The following is a 22,271-nucleotide window of genomic DNA, read 5'->3' on the forward strand; positions in this document are numbered from 1 at the left end:
TTTCATTTGCTGCATCCTGCTATTTGCTCAATTTCCCCACAAAGATCATTAAAGTTTCATCATTTCATTCACTTTCCTATGTTTTTTTTTGCTCTACACACATTCTAAGTGCGATCGACTTTATCTTATAAAACGTCAAACCCTTTATGTTTTTTTTTTTTTTTTTTTTTTTTTTTGTGGTTTCCAGAGGCATCCAACAGCAGCTGTCCAGCTACAGGGAGACGGTGGTGCGGCAGGCCACGGCGGCGGCGGGCTCGGCCGTCCACCGGGACGACGCGCCGACCTGCGGCATCTGCCACAAGACCAAGTTCGCCGACGGCTGCGGGAACCTGTGCTCCTACTGCCAGACCAAGTTCTGCGCCCGCTGCGGGGGGCGAGTCTCACTGCGGTCCAACACGGTGAGAGAGAGAGAGAGAGAGAGAGAGAGAGAGAGAGAGAGAGAGAGAGAGAGAGAGAGAGAGAGAGAGAGAGGGAGGAGCTGCAATGAGTCCAAATACCCTCTGATTTGTTAAAATAAAACAAAAAAACAACAACAACTGGTAAAACACCATGAATAACCCAGTTGAGATATTTAAATATTTGGCTTCTAGTTTCATAAAATGTACACAACAATCATACTCTAAATAGTTCAATTATACGTTTTATACCAGCTGCATCAAAGTACACCAACCACAAAATTAGCTTTAAAAAGAAAAAAAAAGAAAAAAGAAAAACTTTCATGGCTATTTCTTAAAATTTCTCACTTTTTTTCTACTGATGTTGTAGATACATACTGCTTCTTATAGCTGCTAATTTACAGAGGCTTTTTTATAGATAGATTTTGCCTTTATGTGGTATTTTACATGAAAAAAATAGAGAACAATCAGAGATTTTGCTCATACGTAGTATTTTGTGAAGAATTCATCAAAGAAATGTTTTACAAATCTCTCTGTAAATGACCAACTATTTAATTATTCATCAGAATGAAATAAAGTGTTCTAACATGCAAATATGATACATGTTTATTACTATAGGTTACATGTCTATTACTATACATGTTTATTACTTATTTATTGTATATTTATACTAGCTGCATTTATGGTTTTAAGGAATTTTGTTGTACTTGTTACAATGACAATGAATAAATAATCTATTCTAATCTAATCTATTTTAATCTAATCTGATCTAAATTCACACAGTATTTATGAATTTAGTTTGAATATGTTAATAACAAAATAAATATAGATCAAAAAGGGTTCTGCTATGGTACAAGCCTCAAAAACCCATTTTCTACATATAACCCTTTTATTAAGATTATAGGCATAACAAAATTGAAAGGAAGGATTGGTAGGGGAAACACTGGTGTACACACACACACACACACACACACACACACACACACACACACACACACACACACACTCAGACAAATAGACCATACGTATTATCAGTTGTTCTTCCTACGTAGGAACTAGTTTTGGTCTAAATGGAAAGTTCTAGTGTCAAATCCTGTTTCCAACTGTTTTCCACCTGGACAAAAAACACTGGGGAAACACCGGTACACACAGGCACACACACACACACACACACACACACACACACACCTACACACACACACACACACACACACACACACACACACACACACACACACACACTGCTATACACACATGCAAAGCGAGTGCATGTCCAGGCACAGTCAGGCAATATCAGGGCCGCAGGTGTTACAACTCAGGTGGAGGTGATGAGCCACAGGGTGTGTGTGTGTGTGTGTGTGTGTGTGCAGGCAAGTTTATGCGTACAGTATGCTCTGGGTGTGTGTTGATATGTATGTGTGCACATGTATTCATTACAGTAAGATGTGTGTGTTTCTTTGTGTGTGTCCTTGTTTGTGAGTGCATGCGAGTGTCAATGGATCTATGAATGTGTGTGTGTGTGTGTGTGTGTGTGAGAGAGAGACCCAGGTAGGAGCTGGTAAAGGTTAATTGGGCATTAGACTGAGCTGTGGACGGGTGGGTGGTCTCCCTCTCTGCCTCGGTCTCCCAGGGGTCCGGAGCTGCCCTATACACGCACAGCAGGGTGTGTGTGTGTGTGTGTGTGTGTGTGTTGGCGTGTGGGGGCGAGTCCTCCTCTGAAATTGGTGACGTCCCCTCTCCCGCCCTTCCCCTACATCGCCAGTGTGGCATTTAATGGTCTTACCTAGACACACACACACACACACACACACACACACACACATAAGTATATCCTAATTAGCTATTGCCTGACATGGGGAGAGTTCAGCTGGAGTCCTGGGTGGTGCATTAGGGTGGGGGTGGGGGGTGGGGGTGTCTTTGAAATATGGATTAACAACCTGTTGAGTTTACACACACACACACACACACACACACACACACACACACGCATACCCTCACTTGTTTCAGTATAATAATTATATGTTTTCTGGTATCTTACATTAACTTTGCGTGTACAGTAACACATGCTGTGTTTTTTTATCTGTTACTGTAATGTTATTACTGAAATTGAAATGTGATACGCTATGGGAAAAGTAACAATAAACTCTCTGGACTCGGTATAGGATTATTGCCATGCCTTCATGTATCTCCCTTGCTTACTTTCTTCTCTCTTTCCTTTCATTACACATGGATGGCTGGCTGGGCTGCAGGAGGACAAAGTGGTAAGTGCTCTGTTTGTTTCTTTTCTGAACTACACTATCACTCGCCCCATAACCTTCCAGACAAGCAAACTCAATGGCTTCAGACAGTATCTATCTATCTATCTATCCATCTGTCTATCGTAGTAGTAATAATGGTATTCATGGTTGAAAATGTCATGCAAAGCCATTTATGATTATTACTTATTACTGTAACAGTGTCCATACACAATAAGATTAAAATGGTCATTAGTAAGCATGTCAGCAGAAGGTTGTCAGTATGAATCACACATGGGAGAATGTGAGCGGCTGAAATGAATGAGAAATGCTCTCCCCTCCCTCAACAACTACTGTCGAACTGCCTTTGAGCAAGGCACTGCTTCAGTGAGGCTGCTGAGTGTCCGGTACAAGAATGTGTTTGTACTGGACAGCTTCCAGGTGTGAATAAGTGTATTGGAGGGAGATTGTAGTTTTAGTTCTACAAACATTTCTCGGAGGCAGAGCTGCTCTGGAGTCAGAAATAATCTGATTGGTTGAGTTAAACCTCAGTGGGCGGTACTACTGTTTTTCACAGTACAAGTTAGCTAACTAGTTAACTAGTTAGTTAACTAAAATTAGCTAACTAGCTAGTTGGCAAACTTTAATGGCAAAGAAGGAACTCAAAATAATGGTAATGACTTATTTTTTTCATTCATTCATGACCATGGCATTCATGATGTTGGAAGGTCAGCAGCTAGCTAACTAGCTTACCTAGCTAGCTATAGTACGGTGACCAGACGTCCCGGTTTGTCTGGGATTATCCCGGTTTGTCCGGGATTGTCCCGGTTTCAAGATGGGTGTCCCGAGTCCCGACAAATATCTGTAAAACACTAAAATGTCCCGGTTTTCAACATTCACTACCAAATTGTCCCGGTTTTCACTACAATTAAAATAATAATAATTGTTTTCAGTGCTTACATAGACAATTATCATGTTCTGTCCCGCTCATTATTACCTAACCCAATCAAAAAACATAAACAATGCACCACGCGTCTGAATTCAACACTGATTTGTCTGTATGTGTGTCAATCAATCAATGTGTCGTTGTCAAGGCTGTTGCTAGCCTATGACGCTTGTGGCTCTGTCTGACAGAATCTGTCAGTACGCTAACGGTTAGCTGTCATGCCGAAGAGAAAGTCGGTCTTTTCTAAAGACCTCCAGAAGGCTTACTCTTTTCTTCGTGAAGTAGCCGGCAACGAAAATGCTGCGTTCTGCACACACTGCAAGAGTACATTTTCGGTCGCGCACGGTGGAAATGCCGACATAAAAGATCATTTCAAATAAACTATGTTTTGGTGGATTTTTGGAGACAAAACATCATTTTTCGTTTGCTGAGGCGCTGTCCATGGTGTTGAAAGGTGCAGTCACTAGGTGTGCTAAGCGCTGAAATAATTGTCACCCATCCTGATGAAAACACCTATGGTGCGTGCATAAGCGCATACATGTGCGCGTGCATGAACGTGCGGTACACTTAAGGGTCCCGGTTTGGGGGTTTGAAAATGTGGTCACCCTAAGCTATAGGCAAGTATGGCTAGTTTGAACTTGGAAGGTCAGCTAGCTAACTAGCTAACCTAGATAACTATATGACTAGCGCTAGGTTTCATAATATTCGCTCCTTCCTCTCTTATCTCTTGCTTTTTTCACTGGGCTTCAGACTAACTTAGCCTGAAAAACTGTTATTTGGCTCTGCCCATTGAGGTTTCACTCAACCAATAAAATTATTCCTGCTTTCAGAGCAGTTCTCTGAGAAATGTTTGTACAACTAAACCTCCAGTCTGCATATTGGAGGAGTTTCCAAACTGAAGTCTAGGACAGTGATTGCCAAAGTGTGGGCTGTGGCCCCCTGGTGGGCCGTGAAGGTACTGCAGGTGGGCCGCGAGAGGTCATTTACAATAAATAAATAAAAAGTTTTTAATTTTCAATTTTGTAATTAAGTTTGAAATTACCATAATTATCATATTTGCATTATAAAAAGTGATCAGAACTAATAAAACAAAGCCATGGGATTTAAATTATGTGTTATTCCTCATTTATCGGACCTATTTTTGATCCGGCCGGAACGTATCTTATATCTCGTCATTGCCGGGGAATTGTAATTGAAGGAATACCTCATCATTGGCGGGGGAAGAGTAAAAATGGAGCGATGGCTATCAGGTTGCAAAAGGAAAGCTGTTAATGGAGAATCAACCTCCACAAGCGAATCATCAGAAGATCAAAATGAATCCGTGAAAACAAAAAGAAGGACTCGTAGAAAGTACTCAAGTGAGTACCTATCGCTGGGATTTACATTGCATTGCATTGCCGTATGCCCACGTTCACATGTTCTGTTTATGAAATAAAAAATATATAGGGAAATACTTCATCTTAGTCTCGTGTGTTGATCAGAGTTGTGATTAAAGGGTTGGGTGGGCCACGGAAGATTTTCAGATTTCAAATTGGCATTCTTAAGTTTGTGAATGGCTGGTCTAGGACCTCTAGAGGATGCCCAGCAAAATGAGGAATAGTTTAGTTTCACTATCATTTAATTCACTGGAAATTATTCAAGTTAGAGAATGCGTGAGAATGACTATTTTAAGCATAGGTTTCACTCTCACCACTACTATTTCCCCCATGTACATGTGTTGATAGTTATACAATTCAATGTTAAATAACAACATCAAACCTCCCATACGGATGTGCCTGGGACAACATCTTATCCAACAGGGGTCCGGGGCCCTAACGTGTTTGGTGTCCGTGACATGAAAATGTTTGCGAGACCCTGATGTACATACGCAACCCTCCCTCCCTCCTTGCTGTAAATAAGAATGCCTTCTCCGTCACCTGGCCTGGTTAAACAAGGGTTAAGCAGAATCATCCGATACGATAGCACGGTACAGCCGCTCCCGGCGGACATGCCTTTAACACCTTCTTCTGCTTGTGTAGTTATGTCAGGTTTAGAACCTTACTTGGCCTTGGCTGCCTTCCCTCAGGGCAGCTGCCAAACCGGCACTTTGATGATACTTGGCTGGGCTCGAACGCCGCGGCTGTCCAAGAGTGCTTTGGTGTGCTGTACATAGCGGTCTCACTCCCTTGCTTAAAGCTCTGTACAACAATCACTGGCTCTAAAGAGGCAACTTTTGGCAGAATGCGGGGCCTTATGTAGCGCTGGTTGTATGGCCGGACAGCAGAGCCGGGTTGAATTACTGTTTGACATGGATTCATTTAATTACTCGGGGATTGATTAATCCTGCCTGGCGCAGCGGTCCAAAAGTGCAAAGTTACTCGGCCCATTTTTCCACTCCAGTCAAACTAAACACTCAAAGTTAGAGTGGAAGTGTTGGCCGTGATAATTCACCTGCACCTGCGTGGTATGCGGTCGATGGTATGTGTTAAGTACAGTGTGTGCGTCCTCCTCACTGAGCCCAGATCTTTTCTTCTATTCATTCCAGTGTTCTGTTGCGTTTGCTTAAGATTATTGCATACTATAGCTGCCAAGCGGTGGTTCTCAAACTGGGGTCTGGGGACCAACGGGGGTCCTTGAGGAGGTTCCAGGGGGTCCCTAACAATAGAAAGGAATAGTTTAATTTCACTATTATTTCACTCCCTAGAAGTTAGCACAATGAGAGAATGGATATGGATGACTGTTTATAGACTTGTTTTAAAGTGGTAATCCTCTAGTTCCTTGTTTTTTTTATCGTTTGTTTATTTTCTCCATCTTTGGTGCTAAGCACTCATTGCTGAAAGATCACTTGTCAATCAAACAGTGTCTTTGTCTTTTTCCTTGGATTTTCTGTTGATGCAGTTTGAGTTTCTCTTTTCTTTGTCTGTTCAGCCATGGTGGCTATCACTGCTCATGCTAACTACCCAGTTCTTCTTCTGTTTATTCCAAACAAACCAAAGATCTAAACCACATCATTTCCTGTGCGGCAGAGGATTTTTCCCAGGAAAGAGCTACCAGACACCAAGTGTTTAGAACAGCATGTAAAAGCTTTCATGAACTGGATATAGGTTGAGTCACTGTTGTGTTATATCAATCAGTGATTGAGAGTAGCAAAACAGACATAACATACTATGAAAATGTGGAGCTTATTGTCTTGCTTTTCAAATAACTCACTGCCTTCCAGCACAGCGTAGGTTTTTTGATTGTCACTTCTTTTTGACATACGAATTCATATATAAATCATGTTCTAATTGGCATTACGATGTATGTAGGAGCAATATACAGTATGTTGTGCATGCAGCCTGGTGTGCTGCTGTCTTAATGATATTCAGGGCTCATTATCTGCAGTGATGGCTGAGCTCTAGCGGAGAGATGAGTGTGTGTTGTTGTATTGAAGCCAAGTGTTTCTCACAGAAAAGGCTGTTTTTGAAGTCTTGATTCCTCCTCTCATGGGAGAGTAGGGAAGAGTGTTGTGTGTGTCTCTCTCTCTCTCTCTCTCTCTCTCTCACACACACACACACACACACACGCTCACTCACTCGCACCTCTCTTCTTTCTAATTGTAATGTCCAGGGCTATATTTCAGCGGGGGGTCCGTGCTTTTATGTGGCTATAACTCAGACCACTCAGCATTGGTAGATTGCTGTTTTTAGACCCATTCTGACTCAGAATTCCTGGCATGGCTGCCCGGTCCACCGGTGTCTTCAGCCCACTGATGCTGCTAACCATATAAATAATGTTGTTTTTATGAATACAGTCCATTTATTCTAGAAGAGAGCCCGTTCTCGTCGAAGAATACAGGACAGAAAAGATAATTGGCGGATTACTGTAAAATGTGGTCAGAAGCTGTCACAGTGGATAGAGAAGATGCAGGTACTTTTTTTTTGTCTCTTTGTCCACCCTTTGTCTCACAGCAATGCGATCGTTCCATTTTACTGTAAATCAACACTCGCCTATTCACTCGCCCAAACTCAAACAAATTTTTCTTTCTTTTGCTTAGTTTTGAAAATTCCAAAATGCAAGGCTGTTTTTCTTGAGCATTCAAGAGCACTCGTTGCTCGGGTGTACAATGCAGAGTTTTTGAATGACTGATATTTTTGAATTGAAAGTTTTTGATAGCCCATATTTTCTGCTGATATTCAAAATCTTTTGATTTTCATTATAAAAAAAATGCCAAATATTCATTTTTTCGCCCCAGTTTTGTATTCATGTCTGAAACAGCATTTAGACCATCATGGGACACTTAAACTCTCCACTGAAACCCATAATAATGACATATTTAGATGGATTAGCAGCTCTTTAAGGTAGGGTAAGGCAGGTTTCATTGCAGATTTCATTGCAAATCCTCTTCCACACCAAACTGGTGATTGGGAAGGAACCTCCATCATAGCAGCTGTGGACGACACTGATTGGCTGATATCTGAATTAAAAAAAAAGTTAAAAGTCCTGGTGGCTCATTTGTAACATCCTGCATAGGTTCGAATCCCTGACCCTGGACCTTTGTTGCATCCCCTCTCTCCCAATCTTTCCTCTCTCTCTCTCTCTCCACTCTGTCCTGTCAAATAAAGGCAAAAACGCCAAAAAAATGGCATGCATCTGCAAACAGATACATCGGTCTCACCCTACAGCGGAGTGTGTCTTTGTGTTGCCGTGTATCGCGGTGGAGCGGAGTAGAAAAGCCTGAGCGATGTGTCATCTGCTGTTAACGCCACAGCGCCTCATGATTACTATTGATCGCCAGTCTCGCTAGCTGCGTCCGTCTCCGCGTCCGTCTCCCATTGACTGGTCTTAAGGGGGCCATCTCTCTCCCAGTTGTTGCTGTACACACCCTCATGTACGCAGTGTTGATACACACACACACACATACAGTATGTACTCATGCACACCCAAATACACACACACATGCTATAAAACAGGCATATTTTCACTTTATGGCGTTTGCCTGCACATGCAAGCGCACCCTGTTGTCGTGCACACTCTCAGATACGCACTCACACACTCACGTTCACGCACATACACAGATGCAGACCCTTGCACAATATGAACTACAGTGTAAAGCCTGCAGCAGAGGTGTGCGATTTTATTCTCATTTCATGATGTTTATGTGCTTCACCAGTGTGATAAAGGAGGTATATCTGAGGCTTGGAAAAGGGGTATTGTAGGTTCAAAAGGAGTGCTGGCCTTGAAAAACTAATGAAATACTCCGCATGGCACTGTTCATTTCTATTCCCAGTCCCAGTTCAAGACTTTCATCAGAATATGAACTGTCAGGCAACCATGGGAAACACACTGAGATCTCAATCAAACCATTGTCTTTGGAGAAAACAGGAGGATAAAGTTTAAACCATTGTGACTTCTCGTAACTTCAATTTTTGTGATTTTCATATTTTAATTTCAGTTGAAATCCAACTTAAAAATACACGGTGGTCAAGCTGTTTTTCTTAGTGCCTGAAAAGCTGACATTTTGGAGATAGCTACAAAGTTTTGACCTGACAGCGATGAAATGCAATAATCATATCAATATCATATCAATAATCATGTCATTTCAACCATGAGCCTCAGCTACTATCAAGGTCTTTGTATAATCAACAGAATAATGAACTCCTTTGAATCATGGGATGCACACCGGTCAAAATTCAAGCACACCTGGAAGTCACATTGAAACAACATTTTGAGAGCATCTTGCTTCCTTAATGTGATGTATTTGTTATTGAAACAGGATATTATTTTTTTTATTTTTTATTATTATTATTATAAATAACACAGGGAGGGATCATTTAAAAGTGTAAACCAATGGGATATCAGTTTGGGAGAGAAACAGTTTTATTTGATTGGATCATTCAGAAATATGTGATGATTGTAATGGTTGGAATTTTTATATTGCCTCCTGGTACACGATGTCGCCACATTAGATTTTGTGTTTATCAGGAAGTAAAAGTAACGAGATTTTGATATAAAATACAAGAACATGATTTTTTTTTTTGTCATTTTTTGTCATAAATTGTCAAATAGGGGTATGGTGTGATAGAATGAGCTAAAAAGGCAAAAAGTCATTTTTCATTTCAGTGTGACTTTAATCCCTTAGCATGGACCTTTTAGTTGGTATAGAGTTTGAGGAGCAACAAAGTATGGCGGCTTACTCAGAGATAATTTAGCACCAGTTTAGTCAAGTGGTGAGAGAGACCATCCTGTAACCAGATGGTATTAAGTTCAGCCAGCAGCCACTGCCTGTGTGTCCTATATGTGTCCTTGAGCAACGCACTGAACCCCAACCTGCTTACTCACTGTAAGTCACTCTGGATAAGAGCGCTGGTCAAATGCTGTAAATGTAAATGCATGATAAAATTCACTCAGATTACCAACTCCGGACCATTGTGTGGTGGAGAGCAGCTCACCTAAAGAGACCGAACTCAGATTAAAGAGCCAAAACTAGATTATTTGGGCTTTGGAGTCTTTTTGACAACTTGATTGATTTGGTTTATTTCTCATATTCTTGCTGTTCCAAATAAACAGCAGACCAGATTTCCAACTCTCTAGATTCGGTGTTTCTAATAAGCCACAGGTGATCTCAGGATGCACTTCCACCACACACACATACACACACATATGCACACACACTCCCTCCTCACTACCTTCCTACCTACCTTCTGTCTCTCTCTCTCTCACACACACTCACTCAGACCTTTACATTACCACGTGTAAATGTGTGCTCACTAGAGACACTTAGTGGTGAAAATGGGAAGTGCAGCATCGTGACTGCCACCAGTGGCACTATTACGGCGCCTTGCACCAACAGCCCGAGGAAAGAGTGTGTGTGTGTGTATTTGTGTGTATGAAGGAGAGTGGGGGTAGAGGGGGGGTTGCAAAGCACAATGAAATATTAACACACTCCTACTATGGGGAGAGTGTGTAAATACCTGTCTTGACGCACACACACACTCACCACCTCCCGGCCTCTATACACGCACTATTCATGGAACCGTTATCGACTGCCTTAATTCAGAGAAAAGCCGTTGTTTGTGTGTGTGTGTGTGTGTGTGTATGAGAGCGAGAGAGGGCTAAACTTGTCCTCCCATCGACCCATTGATGGTGTGTGTGTGTGTGTGTCAGGGAAACGTATGGTGCGTCTGGCCCGGGGAAAGAGGCCCTCGCCTGGCCCTTCTGTACCATCCGCAGGGACCCAAAGTAAATTATTTACATTATTGATCTGCCATTTAACTGTAGATATGGCCCCTGCATATGTGTGTATATGTGTGTGTGTATGTGTGTATGGGAGTGAGTGTGTAGCCCTTGATACATTGTGCTTGTTTGCGGGACGAGCTTGCATGTGTACAGTGTGTTACTGTACAATTCAGTGTGCATGGGCGCCTGCAAATGCCTTGTGTATGAGTTTGTGTATACGATTGTGTTGATGTCAGCTTTGTGCATGCATGTACTGTATATGTGTGTGTGTGTGCGTGTGTGTGTATGTGTGTGTGTTTTGCTGCGGGTATACCGGGCTGTGCTGATATAGTACCTCATTAGCTGCTCTGGACACTAATCTCCTTTGTGGCAGTCTTTCATCCTTAGCACAGGATTTATAGACGCCTTGAGTTACGGCCCCCGCCTCGCACGCTGCCGGCGCCATACGTCAAGCTGTCATTGGTCGATGCCACTTCCTGGTCCCGCCCCCCCCTGCCGACCCTCTCCCTCGGGGAAAGCCGCCATTTGTCTCACCTGTGAGTGACGGGGGCGGTCGTCTCCTTTTTGGCCCGTTGACGGATCTGTGGCAGGGACTGGAAATCTAATGGTTCCTGGCGGTGTTACATGACAGTATGTCATGTTTAGTGTGTACTGTAGGGTCTGGCTGCTGGCTGAGAGATGGAGAGAGACAGAGAGAGAGAGAGGAAGGGAGAGAGACAAATGCTGCATTCACGTCGTAGGGGAATAACCGTTGGAACGACTTGAATGGTTAAAAGCAACAGCTTGGAAGTGTTTGCGCTTTCAAACTCTTTTGAAGCCGTCAGCACACCGTGATTGACGTTTTCTTTGAGACTTTGGTTGCTCCTGATGAGCTTTTTCACGCTTAAGAGACATGACCTTAGTGAGTGATTCATTTGAGTTTATGTTTCACAGCAAAACAAACATTGCAATGCCAACCACAAGCCAAAAATCCAGGAAGTCGTTGTGTCCTGCCATGGGATTTTAATAGCTATGATCACAAAGCGACTAATGAGATGAAAATTGTTCCTTTTGTTTCTGATGTCGAAATTCACTAAGTTGGAGAAATCAGGGTCCATCACCCCAAGTAGTTCTCAAGTAGTATTCAACATCTGAAAAATTAGGTGAACAGTATTTTCTAGTACCATCTGAAAGCTGTGGTGAACTGTATTTTTAAGTAGGAAGCTCATATCTACCATCTGACCTGAATGCAGCAAAAGATGGAAACAGGAAGAGAGGAAATGAAAGAGGAAGACAGGGAGAGAAGGTTGACTCAAAGAAAGGTTGATATTGAAGAGGGGAATGAGTGGGATTGAGTAGGAAATAACATGATATCGAATAACCAAATTAAGCTGTATTCACACCAAAACTGAAAGATCAGATTCTGAACTCTTTATGGCACAAATTTTGTCTTCTAATGGGGGTGTCAGCAGGGGAAAATCCAGATTCCGTGTGGTTTCTCCCTGTTTTCACTCCCATGGAAAGATCATATCTGAATCACACACGTTGGGAATCATTATCACAAAGTGAAGGGAAGACACAGAAACAAAACAACACACAAGGGTTGGATGAAATTTACCTTCACCAATCCCCCAAAAATTATCTTGAAAAAAAAATCATACCGCTAAAGTCTTACTTAGGGTCAGTTATGACAGTTAGTTATAATCACAAGAAATTATCCTGATGAGAAAATGTATAAGAATAACAATTCCAATCACTAGGCCTAAATCACTACATTTTGTTGCCATCTTTGTTTCTTTCCTTGGATTTTCTGTTGATGAAGTTTGAGTTTCTCTTTTCTTTGTCTGTTCAGCCATGGTGGCTATCACTGCTCATGCTAACTACTCAGTTCTTCTTCTATTCATTCCAAACAAACCACTGTTGTTGCTGCCAGAAATGTAAAACGCATCACTTCCTGTGCATTTAAGACCTACCCAACACCTATATGCTATATGCTGAATCGCTATTTTGTTATATCATTGTGAGAAAGAGTAACAAAATGGACATTTACTTTACGTCAAGGCCTATGGTCCTTTCCAGAGTAACTTACAGTACAATAGGTATAACAGTACAGAAGGTTACTGTCCATGTAGGCCATAATCGCAGGCAGCCCAGTAAAGAACAATTGCAAGGGACAACAACACCATGAAGGACTAGAAAAGGGAATAAGACGCAATCAACTGGTCAGTTCACTTAAGTTCACGGACTGATTTCGTACCAGTTCTCCTAAGACGGATGTGACTAACAGACACCCCTCCTTCCTCCCCAGAGGCTGTGATAGTGGTTGTTAATTAGCCTAACGAGGAAGCTGGTAATGAGCTTGATAACGAGGTGGTGATAGTTACCCGGAGGAGGTGGCTGACCCTCTCTGGACCCTCTGCAAGGCCACTGCTCATCCAACGGTCAATGAACTTTGAACTCTCTTCGTTCCTTGGCGGGTAACTCCAGGTGAATATCAAATCCAAGAATGTCGATACGTGTGTCCTGGTGGAGTTGTCCATGTTCACAAGTGGGAGAGAACGAACTTCTTAAGAATGCCCGAACATAGAACTTCTCAAGAATGCCAGAACATAGAACGTCTCAAGAAGGCCAGAACATAGAACGTCTCAAGAAGGCCAGAACATAGAACTTCTCAAGAAGGCCCGAACAGAGAACTTCTCAAGAACTACATGCTTGACATCTTGCCATCATTTAAGACGCACAGCTGTTCATTTTAAGTAGCTGTTGACTATAGCGCTGTTTGGACGTGATATGTCGTTCTCGAAATGGACGTTGGGGCTTCCCATTCCTTCTCATCGGTCAAGTCACCATCCGATGCATCCTCGGTTGGCAAGTCAACTTCTCTGGATCTTTATCCATCTTTTGTTTTGCAATCACACTTTGGTCATTAGGTATTATTACAGTTACATTGTTATTATCAGTCTGTGATGTTAAGTGCATTCCAGGAGTTATTTTATGATGAAGTGTTGTAATTTGCCTTTTTGTTCTACCCACTTTCCCTCAACCTGCCTCGTCTACTTCTACTTCATACTTTAACTACATTTCCCAGAATGACTTTCGACAACCCCCTGAGAACTTGCCTGGACTTGTTGCATCCAGGTGGGTTTTTACGTGGAGGTGGAAAGAGGAATAATTATTGCGATAACGATAGTAATGGCAAGAGAGCAAGAGTTTCCAGTTGAGACAAAGCGAGAGTTGTGTCCCTTATTCAAAAACATGTCTCTGCATTGCATTCTGGACTATTGAGGCTGCTGTGCAAAATGGCGGCTCTAGAAAGAAGCCCTCGCTCTTTGATTCCTTGTCTTAATTCTTTTGTCAAAATGAAAAAATGTTTTTTTTAAGAAGTGACAGAGAAAAGACAGACTTTATTCATTTATTGATTTTTTATTTGACACTTTTCACTTTAGGTCTATTTATTGGAGTAGATGTGTACCTGATAGCCTTTATTGTGTCTATCCTGAGCACCTTGGTTGATATGGATATAAACTATTTGATCTTGAGAGAAAAAGAGTGAAAAGAGATGAACAGGTAAATGTAGGCTCCACTGAGCAGCTTGCATCAGGAATTGAACCTCTTCACTATTGTGGAGTTCTTTCACTGGGGAGCATGTACTGTAGTATCTGTGGTTACACAAATGGCCTACTCTCTCCAGGAAACAAACACCCAGCTACACAAACTCCAAGATTTCAGCACTGGATTATTCATTGTTATATCACACACACACACACACACACACACACACACACACACACAATACGCACGTGAGCAATGATGCGCACATGCAGATACAGATGCCTGCTCTTAGACACACACAAATGCACACACACATGCACACACAGATGCACGAACAAGTGCATACACATATACACACACACACACAGACACACACACACACACAGCTGCAGCAGGGCGCAAAACAAACACACACAGGGGTTTGGTGTCCTAGTTTCCATCTGTGGAGAAGCTATTCTCTCTCTCTCTCTTGCTCTCTCTCTCTCTCTTGCTCTCTCTTTCACTCACAAACTCATCTCAGGGGGTCTCACTGTGGTCACATGACTGCTGCTGCCAATGTGTGTGTGTGTGTGTGTGTATATAAGAGCAGGCGTCTGTATCTGCATGTGTGCGTCATTGCTCATGTGCGTATATTTGGGTGTGCGTATGCAGTATGCATTTGTGTGTGTACATACAAGCGGGCGCCTGTATGCATCCTTGCTTGTGTGTGTGTGTGTGTGTGTGTGTGTGTGTGTGTGTCAGCTTGCTGTCAGGCTGCTCTCTGCCTGCCTATGGTTCCTCCTCTCCGGCGCTTGTTTCACCATCAGAGTGTGATCTAATACAGGGATTACTATGGGATTAAGTGAGTCTCTTATAAAATAACAGCTCACCGCTCCATATCTCCCCAACACTGGCCATTTGTTCTCCGATATCAGCCTTCTCCTACAACAACATCTTATGTCTTACAAAGGTGAAACACAATAACTGCACCAGCAGGGTGTGAAATGCACTTTTTAAATATACTTAGTTTTTGGGAGATTGTCCTGTTGGTCAATTTACGCGTTAAGAGATCATAGAGCACAAAATCATCCATATGTAGATTGTCAGTTTATAGGATGTTGAGTGATTGTAGGCCACTGGTATTATCCAAATTTCAACTATCCAAGAAGACTGATCGTTTAGTAATAAAAAGTTGTTAGTGCTTTTAATTAACAATATGTATATTATTCTAAAATATTATACATTAAAGCATAAAACAAACCACAATAATTAAGACAATAGTTCAGACCTCCTCTTAGCTTTTGTTTTATTGTATAATAGTCGTAACCATTCACAAAGAGAAAACCAATCAATCCCATAGATGAATTCACTACACTGAAATTAACAATTAAGACAGATAACAAATATTGAGTCACATCTTAAGTCAAGTTCAAGTATAGCCTAGTATAATCTTATCCCTACAGTAAATTATAGAAGGATACTATAGCTACTAATGTCACAGCAAAACTAGATACATAATATTCTCTAGGAATATTCAGTGACTATAAGTCACTATAGGAATATTATTGTGATACCATAAGAGATGAAAAAAAAAAAGTAAAAGTAGGCCTAGGCTACAATAAAGTCACTATAAACTCATTATTGAATAGCACAGACGCACCACAAGAGCCTTTCGGGAATATATAGGAATATTATAGTGATACCATAGGAGATAAAATATACCATAAACTACAATAAGGTCACTGCAAAGTCACTATGGAGTACCACAATCACACTATAAGAGCCTACAGGAATATTATAGGAATACTATAGTGATTTTTCCTTTGGGGTACAATTTACTCAACATTTTGATATTAAAAAGTTTAGATTTATAGTACTTGACTGTATAATCACTAGAAATTAGTCAAGAGTATTTTTTTTTTATTATCAGTATTTATATATATATATTTTAATAATCCTCAAGGACATGAAAGTCGTCATCAGGTAATTGGTTGTCATCACGAGAGGATCAAGCCCGACCGCATGGCATCAGATCACATGACTGTCTGAATGCACGGTAACAATCACACCTGATCACAGGAGTAAAGAGGCTTTTTCGGTCGTCTGCTGTAGAAAAATGCCGAACAGACACTTCAACGAGTCGTGGATTGTTTTGGATAACGTCAGCGCAGACCCCACATGGGAAGAGTGCTACGGTGTTTTCACCGGCGACTTGCTGGATTCGGGTGACTCGGACATCCCTTCATCACCGACGGGTCAGTTGTTGGACGAGTAAGTGAGGCCGCATTTGACCCTGTAGTTTTTAGCATGGCAATGGAGAGTAAATATAAAGCAGAAATCACCAGAAATGTATGTGAAAGCCATATAAAACACACCAGGGAGCATTCAGGACTAAAGGACTCTAAGCTAGTTTTGTGACTTGACGTCAGGATAATAGTTTATTACATTGACCACATTGCTCTACTTTGTCTCCAGAAATTTAGTGGATATAAGCGGGTTTGGAAGGTTTAGAGGCAAATGATATGAGATGCAGGGAGTTTGCCATGGCTGAGGGTTTGGTGAACCAACGCCCCTGCCAATTAGCGTTGTTTTTATAGCCAGCCAACAAATTGAATTGACGCCATTTGCTATATTGTGTGAGTTTACACGGTTGCATTGAGTTTTATACGAATGCGCAGTTGGTTTCTGGGTCTCTCATTGCCCAGTAGTGTATTATTGGTTGTAACCCATGCAAGACACATTTACCGTTAGATTTAGGTGTGTAGTAGTGCCACATGGATTTAAACGGCCATTAAACGACATTAATTTGATATATGTTGTGGATACTTGAAAGTAATATTTTTTTATCCTATGCATTTTGTTGATAATATAAATCCAAATATATCCAAAATATATTTTCACCACTCAAAGTAGCGTATCTTTTGAATTAATGTCATCTACATTTGTCTATCTACAATCTTCATTTTTTTTGGCCAATTTTTGTAATATTATCTAAACATATTCTGATGTACAGTATATGTGAAATGTAGCACCCATATTTTTTAGGGTTCAATAGGGTTGTAAACAGCTGCTCTTTTGCCAAAGTGTCCTGAGTGCACCTTGAATCTCCTGACAGGGAACCGATTAAAAAGGGACAGAATTTTGGTAGCACTCCTAAATTATGAAGGCACCCATTGTAGCTCCACATATGAATTTAGGCCTTCTTCAAATTTTAGGGTGGGCCTCTAAAGAGTTGGTCGAGCAGAAATGAGGCACATAATGTAATCTAGCCCTACAGTAATTTGTAGCCTAGTGGTTATGATGTAGGTAAGCTATGTTATAAAACACAGTTGCTTAACATAGGACAATGTTGTTGTTGTTGTTTAATGTGGCCTGTAGAGTTATGCTCATCCATTAGAGCTAATCAATATTGATTAATCATATAGCAGTTATTGTGAATATATTGTAATCGTGATCTGAATTGTTACATGTGGACACTGAGTTTCTTGCATAATTTCTTTATCACTTCAGACATCAGACAATTTGGGGGAAATGGAGATACACATTTTTAGGATTTGCACAAATAGAATATAGTGAAACATTTCCTCAGACATGCATACATATGTAGGTCATGAATTCTGCGCAGCTCCAAAACGTCTCTTTGTAGAAGCCTGTCTAGAACACATCTCCTGTTAAAAACACTTCCACTTGCAGCTTGGAATTTGCAATTTTAGATTTCTTGAAATAAACCTTTCACCTCCATCATCTAGTTTTAGTTTGTGTTGTGTTATTTTATAGCAGTTTATTAATCCCTCCCTGTGTGTGCATGGTTTCAGTCCAGAGGAGAGGGATCCTGTGGATCTGGAGGGCCATGAAACTCCTCGTTGTCCTCCTGATCTGCTCTTTCCGTCGTCCGCTGCCCCAGTCCCAGCCCTTCATCCAATAGATATACCATCCACTGCCCCAGTCCCAGCCCCAGCCCCTTGTCCAATAGATATACCATCTGCTGCCCCCGTCCCAGCCCCTGCAACATCCCAATCGTCAACCCAGAGTGCTGAAAGCACCGGAGGATCTGACGTACCAACTCGCTGTAGAGCTTTGGGAGTCAGCAGAGCTTCTGCATCACCCGCCTGTAAGGCTCGAGGATCCGCTCGATCCGGACGACCTGGGTTTCTGCCACGCGCAGCCTGTTGGTGCTGCTGCTGCTGCTGCCGAAGACGCGCTCCTCGATCAGGACGCAGGCCGAAAGTAACATCGTGGGAGCACCTACCTGCGCCCATCGCGCCCACAAAGTGGTTCAAAGACGTCGGGAGCATGCAGTGTGATCATTGCAAAGCCAAGGGCAGGCACCAGATGACGTCTTGGATGTGCCGGAGATGCCAGGCGCCCCTGTGTCTGGTGCCGAATAGGAACTGCTACGCCGAGTGGCATGGAATGAGATGAGGAGTTCATACTTATTTATACTTTTAAGATGGGATGTGTTCTTGTGTTAGAATTAGTGCAGCTTTTGTTAGCATTTAACAAAGGGGGATGCCAGGGAGGTAAAGGGTTTTTTCCCCCATTTCTCTTTTCCTCTAAAATTTGTAGTTAACATGCACAATGCAGAATATTAAGTTGGTGTTAACAAGAGGGATACCATTCATTGTCACATTCCCTCAGTAGCTCCTTAATTATTATCAATTATGACAGACGATCTCTTCAAAAGTGTCTGTGAAGAAAAGGCCAAAAGCCATAGTTTGTCTTGGTGAGGCTCAACTGATTTACTCCCCATAGTGTTCATACATTCTCATAGTTCTTGTTGTATTTCCAGTAAGTTTTACTGTTTCTATAAGTGGGTGTTTTGAATAGTTTGAATAAATTGCAGAGAAGTTCTCTATGGTTATCTAAAGGCTTTGTGTGTATTTTTATTTCAAGCTACAGAGGCAACTTTGCATGTTGGCGCCTCCAAATGGCAGTAAGAGTTAACTGTTCAAAACTCATGTAATCATCAATCGTGTAATTTAATGTGACGTCAGTAAACTGCACACAGCACGCTCATGTTTACCAACCGGCCGGTCTGTGATGCTTTATACCAAAGATACCAAAAAGACGAAAGAGGAAAAAGATCTAATGTTGGGGAGTCCAGCTTTCTCTGGATGGAGCGCTGCTCACTGTTTAGGAGACAGTCTGGATTTTTTGGGGGGAGGAGGTGGTGGCATTTCTGCTTTATTGTGACAGTCACAGTATAGAAAGACAGGAAAGATGGGGGAGAGAGGGGGATGACATGCAACAAAGGTCCAGGGCTTGATTGGAACCCAGGATGTTGCGTTGGCACGTGGTACGCACCTTAGACCACTGAGGCACCAGGATGCCCCCAGTTTGGATTTTGCTCTTGTATTTCGATTCGTTGTTTCCTGTGGTTGGAGAAGATTACATACCCGACAACAGAATTTTATTTAGGTAAATGGAACAAATCCACAGAGTCTCAATTAGTGGTGATGGGAGATGACAGGTGTATTTTTACATAAAAATCTTGCCTAATGCAGCTTTAAATCCATAGGCTCTCACACATGCTATTGTTAGCACACATATGGCTAACTGGCTATTATACTTTCCCACCATGGTAATGACCAAGCACATGTAACCATAATGGAACTTTGCAGTGTCCCTGCTTTTACTTCAATATACCTTTAGACAGAGACTGTGAACATATTGCACGAAAGAGTCAAGCAGCATCACAGTATACTTTCAAATGTAATCAAATTCATTTGATTACTATGTAGTATATTTTTGTTTGTGTTCATTGGCCTGACTCATAGTGCTCATTTTAGCAGTGGAGTATGCCTTAGTAGAAAGAATAACTGTATGTGCCACCTTGTGAAATTGCTTCACATCTGCCTTTAAATTGGCAGAAATATTGAGATCGCAAGTTTGACATTTGACTCATGAAGTTTGGCTTCACATTCCAACGCTGTTGCATTTTGCACAGTCGTTTCTGCTGCTTGATCCTGTTCAAGGCTTTTATGTTGCTCAATCCAAACAGAGGCATGGCCTATTCTCTTAAAATGTACTACTACTGTTTTACTTTTTTGCAGCACTTTTGGACAGTCAGCAGTCCAGTCCAGTTCTAATATTCCCAATCACAAAAAATACCAAAATGCCAAAAAATGGAGCTCATGTCAGTCTATTATAGTCCCAGGTATGATTGTAGCACAGGTTGCAATGCTAAAACTGATCTTATTTTACAGCACTATTTTGGTAAACACACATTTGTTCTGTAGCTGATTGTCTTTCTGAGGAAATGTATGCTTTCAAGTTTTAATTCAGTGGGTAGGGCATGTGTTTTTTCTTTTGCAGCATACCATGCATTATGCAGGTTATCTACTGTACTGCTCAGCTGGCTAGATTTGACTTAGGGGCTGGAGGTAAAATATTTTTTTCATGTGAAGAAATGACTTCTGCGCACCAAGATCACCACAGTTTTAATATTTTGATGCAAGCTTTTGGTCTATGGCACCTACATGGGGTCGCATGCCATCTCTGATGAAGGTCTCACAGACTGTATTAAAATATGAAAATGTGCACAAATATCCACAGTTTGGTGTGTCGTGCTGTAAAAATGTCGAGCAGATTTCCATTAACTGTGGTTGGCTTTATCTGGTTCCTACTAATTTACAGTATATTTTGAATTTTGAATATATTGATAAAGATGTTTCCTATGTTCTTTCCCTTTTACTTATACAATATTATATCAGTACATTTTGACCATAGACTTTGACATAAGAACCAAAATGCACTTTTTTATTCAAAAAACAAACAAAAAATTCCTGTTATGTAGCATACCATTTCAAGGCTTTAAATGCAAAGATCAATAACATCAATAATATGACAAACAAAACTGTTTTTCTGTGTTTGCTCACTTTTTGTGTATTGGATAGGGATGGGACAATATATCGCAATACAAAAAATTTGACAATATGTATCGTGGGGCAGAAAAATTAATGGTGATATTAGCTCCCTTTTATTCTGCTGTAGTAATCACAAATGAGACGCTTGACCATCACAATTTGACAAGCTCTCCATCCAAATTATATTACTTTCACTTTATAATTACATTAAACAAAAAACTGTTTTTTACATTCTAGCTAGCCAATGCCATCACTAGAAAGATTTGTGGCTCAGAAATAAACATAATTCTGCACAGTCAGACTTTGTTGTCATTGAACTTATATTTATCACATCGTATCGTGGTTGTATTGAATCGTGAAGCTCATATCGCGTATCGTTAGATAAGCATATTGTCCCATCCATAGCATTGGATGTACCTACACTACGCTGAACAATACTAATACATAAACGCATTGAAATTCATGTGTGGCTATATCGCAAGTTATCACTGACTGGTAATGTATGGATAAGTAGGCCGGCGCTGCAGTGTTGGCCTGGCAGCCGTCCACATCTTTGGTCTGGCTGCAGAGAATCACAGATCTTTTGTTTTTTTTACCAAAGCTATAATGTCCCACATGAGGCAGTGTTTGCCTTCTTCCCTCTGTGTGTGTGTTTGTGTGTGTGTGTGTGTGTGTGTGTGTGTGTGTATTTTCCCTCTCTCCCTGATGGTGCTGGGGTGTTTGGCGGGATAAATATAGCTGCGTTGGTGTGAAGCTGTTTTCTCCTCGGCTTTTGTAGCTTTAATCAAAAGCAATCTGGAGGAGGGAGAAATAGAGGGGGGAAAGAGAAGGTGAGAGAGAGAGAGAGGAGGAGGGAGGACTGGAGAGATGGTGAGCGAGCGAGGGAGGAAGGGTAAGAGGAAGAGAGGGGGGAGAGAGAGATGGCCAATGCCAGAGTGTTTTATTTTAGCTCTCTTTAAAGAGTCATTGGGGAGTGTTCAGGAGTAATGAGAACCCTGGTGGCTCGAGGAGAGGGACTGACTCTCCTCCATCCTCTCACTCTTGATTTCCCTCCCTCCCTCCTTTCTCGTTCTGCCTCTCTGATGTCAATACAGGGCTATGACTGGCTACGTTCACACTGCAG

General features: G+C 41.6%; 1 protein-coding gene across 4 annotated transcripts in view; it reads left to right on the top strand.

Annotated features, from left to right (window-relative positions):
* Positions 1 to 22,271, top strand: part of rims1a (regulating synaptic membrane exocytosis 1a) — a 99,064-nt gene that overhangs the window by 28,576 nt on the left and 48,217 nt on the right. For 3 of the 4 annotated variants that reach the window (XM_071912626.2, XM_071912627.2, XM_071912628.2), the window contains exons 3-4: positions 188 to 398; positions 2,645 to 2,656. In XM_071912626.2, coding sequence (XP_071768727.1) covers positions 188 to 398; positions 2,645 to 2,656 — 223 coding nt within the window. The remainder of the gene's footprint in view (positions 1 to 187; positions 399 to 2,644; positions 2,657 to 22,271) is intronic. The other variant, XM_078288572.1, reaches the window with a different exon arrangement.

Source organism: Centroberyx gerrardi, chromosome 15 (genome assembly GCF_048128805.1).
Source record: "Centroberyx gerrardi isolate f3 chromosome 15, fCenGer3.hap1.cur.20231027, whole genome shotgun sequence".
NCBI lineage: Eukaryota > Metazoa > Chordata > Actinopteri > Beryciformes > Berycidae > Centroberyx > Centroberyx gerrardi.